Source organism: Crassostrea angulata, chromosome 7, assembly GCF_025612915.1.
Source record: "Crassostrea angulata isolate pt1a10 chromosome 7, ASM2561291v2, whole genome shotgun sequence".
In the NCBI taxonomy this organism is placed as follows: domain Eukaryota; kingdom Metazoa; phylum Mollusca; class Bivalvia; order Ostreida; family Ostreidae; genus Magallana; species Magallana angulata.
The window spans coordinates 37,796,269-37,807,152 of record NC_069117.1 but is presented as its reverse complement, the minus strand read 5'-3'; the positions used below and the strand labels follow the sequence as shown (position 1 = coordinate 37,807,152).

At 31.5% G+C, this 10,884-nt stretch overlaps 1 protein-coding gene and 1 long non-coding RNA gene across 2 annotated transcripts; both read left to right on the top strand.

Moving 5' to 3' along the window:
* Positions 1 to 1,430: 1,430 nt before the first annotated feature.
* On the top strand, positions 1,431 to 6,207 carry LOC128191825 (uncharacterized). The gene is made up of 3 exons (XR_008244465.1): positions 1,431 to 1,535; positions 5,075 to 5,198; positions 6,058 to 6,207. It is a non-coding gene; the product is annotated as an uncharacterized LOC128191825 (long non-coding RNA).
* A 1,012-nt stretch (positions 6,208 to 7,219) lies between these two features.
* LOC128191492 (uncharacterized) lies at positions 7,220 to 10,819 on the top strand. Its single transcript, XM_052863592.1, has 3 exons — positions 7,220 to 7,363; positions 8,086 to 8,212; positions 10,614 to 10,819. The coding sequence occupies exons 1-3, from the start codon at positions 7,249 to 7,251 to the stop codon at positions 10,756 to 10,758; spliced, it is 387 nt and encodes a 128-aa protein (XP_052719552.1). The 5' UTR covers positions 7,220 to 7,248; the 3' UTR covers positions 10,759 to 10,819.
* Positions 10,820 to 10,884: the final 65 nt, after the last annotated feature.

Sequence of the window (10,884 nt, the reverse complement as noted above, 5' to 3'; positions counted from 1 at the left end):
AACCCGCTACATTCTTTTAAAATAGGACCTTAAAGAGGCATTGTTACGATTTTAGTCAAAAAATATTTTCCGATTTTAATGTTTACAATGCTCAATTAAAGCATTTCTTATATATGCAACCAAAATTTTAATGTCATTCGTTGAGTTATAAGCGAGCTACATTCAGTGCTTACAATTCTTTGCTGTGTAAACAAAGCTCTTGTTTACATTTTGAATGTTAAAGTGAAAAGTCCAATTTTAGACCTTGAATGAATGTGTTAAACGTTAGGAACTATTCATTAACGCTCAAAATGAATAAGAAGATAGACAAATTAGCTTGAAAATGATTTTTTACTAGCATATTGAACCTATGTAAACAAAAACAGGGCACGAGCCTTGTTTACATAACAAAGAATTGTGAGCTCTGTATCTTACTTATAACTAAATGACTGATTCTAAAATTTTATTTGATCATTTGAAACGTATTTCTAAAGCATTGTAAATAATAAAAGCAGAAAAGTAGTACTTGACCAGAATCGTGACCAGGGACTTTGACACGATTTGACTTAAAATTTTCAAATTTTATTTTTCCATTTTCAATGTTTATACTGTTAAATATAGAAGTTGATAATGCTATGTCAAAATTTGAAAGTTAAATATCATATTATAAGCAAGGCACAGAGTTCACAATTCTTTGTTTTGTAAACAAAGCTCAATATTGTCATTTTTTTTTTACATATTTGTTGTATTGGTGTAAGTTTCAATCAAATGTATCTTTCTTTTGTTGATAATAGTATTTATGAAGATATTGAATTAGTTTAAATTGTTTTTACATGCCATTTTGTCTAAGAAATGGTAATTTTCTACATTACATTTTTGTAAACAGCTATAAGACTCGAGCTTTGTTTACATAACAACCGATTCTTACCTCTGTATCTCGCTTGTAACTTGACTTTAACATTCAATGATTGATGATTGATCATGATTGATTGGTCAATCATTTAAAATGCACCAGTTAACCATTTTATACATAAAAAATAGAAATAAAATTTTTGATCTTAAATCGTGTCCAAGTCCCTTTAACTTATCAGACAAATTGATATGGAACACAAACACATTCACCCATTGGACGTGAAACATGGAATAGGCAAAAAAAAAAAAAAAAAAAAAAAAAAAAAGAAATTGAAATCCGACTCTAGGCGGATCTCTGTAAGTACCCAAGGGGAACAATGCCCAAAATTCGTAGTCCTTTATCTCAAAAACCACGACCTTTAATTTTTTGAATCTTTTTAAAATCCGCGTCTTTGATGTTTGATTAATGATGAAAACAAAATACATGTTACATTTTATTTAGAACCGTACGTGGCTAGCTTGACAGATATGTTCCGCAACAAAGGTTCTTAAAAGATTTATAAAGTGAGAACTATTTTGGTAATTTTATTACAGCAACATGAATTTCAAAGCGTCCTGTCTGGCTTTCATCTGTTTTGTTTTACTTTTCACTTTTAGCGATGGCGCATGTAAAAAAGAGTTCGCAAATTATCACATTGACAGAGGTAAGTTCACAAACTGTCTTAATTAAATTGCTTAATTTTTTTTCTCCATGTTAACATAGAGATTTTGATTTTTTTGGGGAGGAGGAGGGGGGGGGGGTGGGGGGTAAACTTTTGCCAGGTATGCTTATTCATATCTTTCTACATAACTGACGTAATTAGAATGAGAAATGAGGAGCCTGTAATAATTAAGACCCACCATGTTTGTGTATATGATAGCGAATATCTCGTATGGTGGTGACAACGAAATATATATTAACAATAATACATTATTTTTATATAATCTCTACACACAAATCCGTGTATGAGGAGAACAATACTTTGATAATTAGTCAATCTGTAAATCAATTAAAGCAGGTAGGAAATAGACTACATACATATATTTGTTAAATATATATAGAACTACAAACATCACCTCCCTATAGAAATTGGTAGGTGGAACAATACTCCACGTGAAGACCGCAAGTACGGCTCATGTGAAGCCAATAAAAAAAAAATAATGGGAGGTCAGTATCTTTGAGTAATGGCCAATTTAATTTGACCTTTTTGCACTTAAAATGCGATTTCAGCCTGATAGATTTGTTGTCAGTATTTTTGATTATGCAAACTTTTTTCTTGAAGTATCGTTTTCAATTTTGCACAATGGTCACACGAATTGGAGGAATTACGAAAAAAATTTGTACGAAGCTGCATAAATGTTTTTGGTGACCTTTTTGCACTTAAAATAGACAATTTCCATAGTAGTTACAATTTGATTGGAAATAAAAACATTTTTAATATCAAGAATTTTATAAGATTAATCCAGTTTGCTTAGATATGTATTCAGTATCATTTTGACATAATAAAACATGGGGGTCAGTGATGTCAAATTTTAGATATCAAGCTTCAAAGGTAAAATTCTCGCAAAATTTAGCTTAAAAAATGCAGACATTTTCTATATATTTGCATGATTATATGCTAAACGTCTAGATCTATTATTCTCTCAAAATTTAGTTTTGTACAAGTCACACAGGACCTATAGAACATGTCACAAACCTATCAAATGTTAAAAATGTGGATAACGAATAAAGTATAATAAAAAGAAAAGTATATCGAAATTCTTAAAATTGCTTTTTTTCTGTCATTTTCGTCTAAAAAAAAACCCTTCCGCACGAGAAAATAGTTTCCTTCAAAACTTGTTTGTTTCTTGAATTCAAATGGATTTTTTATGAATGTTGTGTAATTATAAAATGATGATCTTTCTGTGAGGATTATAAAATCATATTTATTTAAAATATAATGAACATCTGCGCAATTAAATCAAAACGTGAGAAGTGAGATGCCTTAATGTAAAACATTAACTGCTTTCATTGGCTTTTTTCAAGGCATGTTGCATTTTTTTATCACTTCAAAATGTTTTTGACATAGATATATACTTAACATATTATTTTTTACAATCTTAATTGTTGATAACCAAGATGGGAAGATTTCCTCAAATGCCCAGAGAACATAGATTGTGTAATTTTTATCTATTAGTGGCTGAAGATGAGTACCATTTTATTTTGAAATGTTATTCTGAGGAATTATTTAAATTAGAATATAATTATATATCATTTTTTTTTATATCAAGAGGCTTAATGCTCTGTTTGTGATACAGAACGCTTAATTTGCTATAGAGATCTATTTTGTCATATTGATGCGATTACAAAAAAACCACATAAAAAGTAATTTTAAATAATAGTATCAGATAACGTTTAACTTTTCAAACCAAACAATGAAATATATTTTGTTTAATATATCTTTTTCATCTAGATTATATAAATCACCTATTTGAAAAAAAATATTGTTGCTTTGGTTTCTATATACTTTTTACATATATTATGACGATGGCGCATTATTCAGAGAAAGATAATTATATAGAATTTTATCTTAGACTTGAACAAATATTGCACACTGTAGGTCAATAGTTTTTAGGAGGCCGGATGGTTGGGCCATTTTTTAGGAGGTCGGATGGTTGGACCATTTTTTAAGGAGGCCGGATGATTGGGTCATTTTTAAGGAGGCCGGATGGTTGGACCATTTTTTAGGAGGCCGGGTGGTTAGGCCATTTTTTAGGAGGCCGGATGGTTGGGTCATTTTTTAGGAGGCCGGGTGGTTAGGCCATTTTTTAGGAGGCCGGATGGTTGGGTCATTTTTTAGGAGGCCGGATGGTTAGGCCAATTTTTAGGAGGCCGGATGGTTAGGCCAATTTTTAGGAGGCCGGATGGTTAGGCCATTTTTTTAGGAGGCCGGATGGTTGGACCATTTTTTTAAAGACTATATGAATTTTCTCTTGAAAGAAAGCATCGTATAAAGATACAGGGAAATTTTCAAATTTAAAGATTTTTTCTTTACTAAATAATACATCTAGTTTATGCCTAAAATTTTAAAGTTGATCTGATGTTTAATTTTTGACCATGCAGACTCCTTAATTTTGAAACATATCTATCGCATCCATGACAGCATTGAGGATGCATGTTGAACTTTTAATTTAGTAATTAATTATGCTTTACGGTATTATAATTAGTAAAAAGTGAAAAGCATTTACCAAAACACTCTCTATTGTTTATGATATTCGTTGGGATCAATATTCGTTGATTTAGAGAACAAATCATTTTCGAATATCGAGAACTAATTGTCACTTTAACGGCAAGTCATTAGTTAAAAAAAATAGTCTGAATTTAAAAAAAAAAAAAAATCCAGCCAAATGCATCAAACACGTACACTTTATATTGAATAAGCACACTGTCCGTGATCTGTGGATGACGAATGGTCTCTTCAACAATTAATGAGAGGTTATTTTAAATATCACACCTTTGGCGACCAGATAATTAATCAAAGACTAGTTCACAGGTATTTGAACTGTTACTTGATTGGTTGTAGCGAAACAATTCGTCATTGAACTTGAATACATTCGTCCCCTGGTCTAGCCCCAAAAACAATAACGAATCACCTAAGCAACTTTTTACTGGTGACATATTGCATTTGCATATAACTAAAGAAGGGTGCTTTTTTTTTTAACTTGATGACGATGTCTAGAAAAAAAGACCACCAAAAAGCTTTATTTTTTTTTTTAATTAGTAAAGGATGTATTAATATGGATATCTGAGAGAGAGAGAGAGAGAGAGAGAGAGAGAGAGAGAGAGAGAGAGAGAGAGAGAGAGAGAGAGAGAGAGAGAGAGAGAGAGAGAGAGAGAGAGTGAGTGAGTATTCTCTTTTGAGAAGTGGACAGGCATAAGCTACATCCATGTAGGCTATGTCTGTCCACTTCTCAAAAGGGAATAAGAGAGAGAGAGAGAGAGAGAGAGAGAGAGAGAGAGAGAGAGAGAGAGAGAGAGAGAGAGAGAGAGAGATCCGTTTAATGCTTGAATTAAACCCATACAAATTTGAATAGAACAAACAATTTTTGCCTCAACAGATATTTTTTTTATTTACCATTTTGATCTCTCTATTTAATTTACATTTCTTGCATATCAAATCATCACCAATATACTGGACAACATGGCAATATATTTTTATTTCAGATTCCACTTTGAAGATCACATTTTATTGTTCCAAACACCGTAGAGAATGGTCATACGGGGTGATGCGATTTCCTGAATTTTGCGAAAGATGCTTTTGTTTTGGATATATCATGGAATGCTGCGAGTAAGTGTTTACCAATCAAGTATTAAAGCATTATGAGCTGTATTTTTTAGAATTTTATTTTGCTGCAAAAATTAACCTGCTAGTATGATAAGTCTGCATATAACTCTAACTTTTATAATAAATAAGATTTGAAAAAATAATTAATTTTTGTTAAAGGAAATATTTCTCTTCTAAGGAATATATAGCAAATCAATTTTTGTACAGGACGACAATAATTCAGTTTTGCTCCAAATAAGGCTTCTTAACAGCCTTTTCCACAAAAATATGGCTAACAGAAATTTAAAAACTATGATATTTTTGTCATTTTAGTAGAAAAGAACATTTTAGTTAAAAAAAAAAATTCAACATGAAAAATGCAGCTCATATTGGTAAACCTTAATATCATAAATATGGGATGTCAGCTGTCAACCGCGGTTACTCGGTCCATAAAGGATGGTAATGGAAAAAAATCCGTGACCAAAATCTATTAATTTGTTTATTTCTTCTTTTTTTAAAAGAAAGATCTTGTATTTCTAATAATTATTTAGAAGAAAAGGTTTTTCAACGTATATAAAAGTAAACAAAAAATACAGTTTATAGAAGACAAAAGTTTTAAAAATACAAATGAAAATAACAGAAAATTGAGAATTTTTTTGAAAATAAATGAAAATGGAAACTAACACGAAGGTTTATCTTCATCTATACATCTTTTACATCTCCAAAATTTGTTCTTTCGACTACATGCTTCAATTTATGTCAATAAATTGATTTACAAAATATTATATTATATAGTAATGATAATAAGTAATTTGTCTGATATTTACATTAAATTGCATATATAAGATGTCGGAATGTTTATTTTTATTTGTTCGTCTTGTAGCTCTGGGAATGTCGCTGGCGCGGTCACTGTTGATGGGTGTATGAAGGAGTATCGTGGATGTAAGGCAGTGTTTTACAAGTTTGTGAATGGAATCAAAATTAACTGTCATACGGGTCTTCCATTCGATGACCGGCTAGGATTTTGAATATACCGGGCGTGTTAATGTTTTTTGTTTTTTAATTCTTCTTTTCATTGTTGTATAAAATAATATATTACTAAATATAACAGTGTTATTTTATTTCTGTAACTATTTGAACATTATAACGAGGTGCGTTATACTGTAAACCAACTTTTTTTCGCGTGCGAGAAATTTTCGCGAGGTTAGCGAGAGCCTTGTCGTCGCGAATATTTCTCGCCGCGAACCGATCCTTTGTCTATAGTTTTTATAACAATACAGGTCTGGATAAGGCTTGGTCGCGAACATTAGTCGTCGCGAACCAGTTGATATCGGCAGTTGATCGCGAAATAAAGTCGCCGCGAATAAAAATTGGTAGAGAAAAAACTAGTATTTTGTCGACTATAAGTGAAGAGGTCTATTGCATTCAAGTCCTTAAAACCCAATTTACAAACACACAAACAAAAAACCACTAGTACTGTTTGCATCAGGGAAATCAAACTATAAAGACTCGATTACAGGTCGAGTGTTTCATCTAATGTGTATGCTTTATTTTTGCATAAATTGTAAAAAAAATTTTGGCTCACATTCAATATATACCGATCAATACCTAAAGATCTCAACTCCCAACCCCTCTACCCCCCCCCCCCCCAAAAAAAAAAAAAATGTTCAGATAATGAACGCCTCTACTTGTAATAATCAAGAATCAATTCATTTCGATTTCAGATTAAATAAAAAAAAAACCAGTATTACAGATTTTTTTATAACCATTGCTAGCTAGAGAATTATAAATTGGGCAGCATAAAATCTAGTGAATTATAAACAGGACAGCATATAAATCATGTAAATCATACTTGTAAGAGACATGGTTTTTATGGGTACGTAATCATTAACTTGCGCAAACACTTTGATAGATTGTGCCCCACATGTTACATAAAAGATTTATTTAAAAGAAAAGGGCAAATTATAAGACTGATGATATATTACAGACAAAGGTCAGTATATTAGTAATCAATGGATGCAAGAATCTTTAAAAAGGGACACATTAACAGGCCTACCAACATAAGTAACAGAAAATGGGTTCACGAAGCTTACTAACACTGTTCCTTATTTGTGTGTCGTATCTATGTTGGAGCGCTGATGCTTCCTGCCATGTTGATAAATCGATTGGGAAGTTTAAAATTGACAAAGGTAAGGGGTGTTCGATTTGATATTCAGTGTTTTATATTGTCTATATTAATTTCGTAACAATTACACGTATATTAAAAATTAATAAAATTACTGTTGTTTTTTGCGAGAAATCGGTTTGCTTAATAAGACCATTTAATTCATAAACCATTAAAAAATTAAAGATATCCAAAATTGTGATATCGACTAGGTAAATTTGGTTGCGTGATCGGTTTAATCAAATTTGGAATAAGTTAAAGTATATAGATATGAAAATTATCTAAAAAATTCGCAAGTTCTATTCATTTTTTTTTCAATCTGTCATGTTGTGAATTTTGAATTTACCGGGTGGCAGTAAATACAAAATTCACAACATGACAACTATAATTTATATTGATATTTGTTTACAAGAGCTGCATATATTTCGGTAATTTTATTTATGTACACTGATTTTGATAGATACAAAAAAGCTGCATATATTTCGGTAATTTTATTTATATACACTGATTTTGATAGATACATGCGTATTTAAAAGTTCTTCCGACTCTTTCAGGAAAATGCTATGTATTTAAATCGAGTTAAGCTGTATAAAAGCAATAATAATAAAAAGCTAACATTGTTCATTTGTTCGTGAAATCATGTTTAGTAAAAGATATGTACAGTACTTAATATACAGATCATGAGTTTGATAAAGCACCTTAAAACAGAGAACAGTCTGCATTTGAATTTCCCGCGTTTTGTTTCAGTGGGGGGAGAAATGCATCTAACGTTTTATTGTTCGTACCGGGGGAAGAAGTGGTCTTATGGTATTATGGAGTTCGATGATGTTTGCGAGAGGTGTAATTGTAAATTCTTCTATCCGTCATGCTGCACGTGAGTATACACACTGCGTGAATCGCTTACGTTATGTAAGTCGTATAAGAATATGTACAATGTACAATTGTAGCAACAGCTACTAGGATAATGTGTTGGGGGATGGGTGTACGGATTTTAAACAAGAGACGAAGACATAAAGAGCCTCCTTATTTTAAGATATTCCCTAAGATAGAACTTAATATATGCCTCAACATCGGCCGAGGGGGGAGGGGGGGGGGCAGCTCGCAACATTTTCTCGCAACAACCATTTTTCTTTTTATCAATAGAGAATTATTGAACTATTATTCATTATTGGAGGAGCCTAACCCCCCCCCACCACCACCACCACCACCACTTTTAAGGAGCAGGTAAAATTTAATTTAGGTAAATTGATAGAATTACACTTAAAATTGAAGTTTTTTGCTTCATATATTTCTTCATTTCAAATATCATTGGATCAATTGAAAACACACAACTGTCACATCTAGTAACAAATGTGGTTTAAAGGAGAAAAGATGTGGAACTTTTGAGCTAAGTTTAACTTGATGTAAACGCGTGTTTTCTTGTTATGACCTTAATATGGGGCTTTTCTCTGCAAAAAGAAAACATCGCAAATGCACATCGATCAGCTGATAAAAGAGTGAGGATGAAACGCAACTTTCTCATAAAGGATTTAGCATCGACATTCTAAAGTCTAATAACGGTTTTTTTTTTCATTCCTATAGTTCATAAACTTCATCCCAGTCACTCCCTCAAAAAATAAGTTAACAATTCCATCCTCCCTAAGAAAAACGCCTAAAATACATGTGTCCCAGGAAAATGAAAATCCTTTATTGTGGAGGAATAGGACAAATCATTCAGTAATTGAGTATTTATTCCTGTTTTTACTTTAGACCACTGAAGGGATTTCTCAGTAGTCACTCTCAAGTACAAAATTCTTAATTAATATCTGTACACTTAGTCTAAATATACTGTTTCCCATCTGGGTGTGCGACCAGATGTAAAAATAAATTGCCACTATGCAAAAGGCTAATAAATTATGGAATAAACTACATTAGTTTACAGCAAAGAACGAAATATAGAAGATGAAATGTATGCATATTTTAATTGTTCTAAAGTCTGCAATTTAGAATTAAAAGTGAATAAAAAAGTTTTGATTATATAGTATTTTTTTGGGGCGCCTGTAAAGTGCGAAACGAAATCGAAACGAAACGAAACGAAATCAAACGAAACGAACGAAACAAATCGAAACGAAACGAAATCAATCGAAACGAAACGAAATCAAACGAAACGAAACCAAAAATCGAAACGAAACGAAACGGAATTTAGACAAAACTAATATCAATTTTGACTACATAAAAGTTAAAATAAATTCATTGAAATAAATTTTTGAACCATAAAATATAACTACCTGTATGTTTCAGATTGGCGCTGTAAATTCAACGCCAATCTGAAACATACAGATAGTTATATTTTATGTATAGAAAATAGCAAATGTATAGGAATGTACATCACTTATTTACATAATTATATAATTTTTGCAAATTTCGGATAATCGGCTTAAAAATTTACAGCGCCAATCTGAAACATACAGGTAGTTATATTTATGGTTCAAAAATTTATTTCAATGAATTTATTTTAACTTTTATGTTGTCAAAATTGATATTAGTTTTGTCTAAATTCCGTTTCGTTTCGTTTCGATTTTTGGTTTCGTTTCGTTTGATTTCGTTTCGTTTCGATTGATTTCGTTTCGTTTCGTTTCGCACTTTACAGGCGCCCATTTTTTTGTTCAACTTTAATGTGCAAATGATTTATTCAACGTAACATGAAAAGTCGCCGTGTTAATTTTGTTTTTGGTGGAGAGGGGCTAAGTTCTCATTTCACTTGAATTAAGAAAAAACAAATCTTCGAAATACTGAACATGGAATTTGCTCTAAATTATTAAACAACTTTGGAGAATTCTTATTTTATAAAATACTTTAATACGACAGTACTACCCCAATTCCTCTGATATTGTTTACCGATACATCTCTTTATAGGCTATTTATTGCCCATACTACAATAATATTACAGTAAGAAAATTTATCCGAGATGAAGAGAATTTACTTTTTTTTAAGAGCGATAGATCGAAAGTGAAAGTAAACGAGACTTACAGAGCCTATTGGCATTCATTTCCGTCAAGTATTTCAAGAATTTGAATAATTTCACCGGGTTTATTTTCTCCAAATACTTTTAATAATGTTTTAGGTTAAGTTACACAAATGAATGCAACTGTGTAAAATACGTATATATTGCCGATCATTCTTCGTTGAAAAAAAAAATGTTTTCATGAAAATTTGTTATTAAATCAATTTACCAATGAGAAAGCAAAACATGTTTTTGTTAATTTTGTTAACTGATGGTTGTTTTTGTTTGTTAGCCTGGGCTCGGGAGTGACCACGGAGTACGAGGGCTGTACTAAGGTGACCCACGGCTGTCAGGCCCGCTACTACAGGCTGGTCAACGGACGGAAGATGGACTGCTTCTCCGATCTACCGTTTGACGAAAACTTCTGGTTGAAATAAAAGTCTATACACTTTGTTAATATAATACTATTTTTTAAAAATGTTTAAATTGGTTTGAGGTCTCAAGATTTCGAAATAAAAATTGTGATATCGTTGGCTTTGTCTAGTATATAAGCAGATGCAAAA

Bases quoted from the DNA above. Each gene is read 5' to 3' on its own strand.
- LOC128191492 (XM_052863592.1), top strand. From the start codon at position 7,249: ATGGGTTCACGAAGCTTACTAACACTGTTCCTTATTTGTGTGTCGTAT. The intron at 7,364-8,085 runs GTAAGGGGTGTT...GTTTTGTTTCAG, and splicing joins GAAGTTTAAAATTGACAAAG to TGGGGGGAGAAATGCATCTA. The intron at 8,213-10,613 runs GTGAGTATACAC...TTTGTTTGTTAG, and splicing joins TTCTATCCGTCATGCTGCAC to CCTGGGCTCGGGAGTGACCA.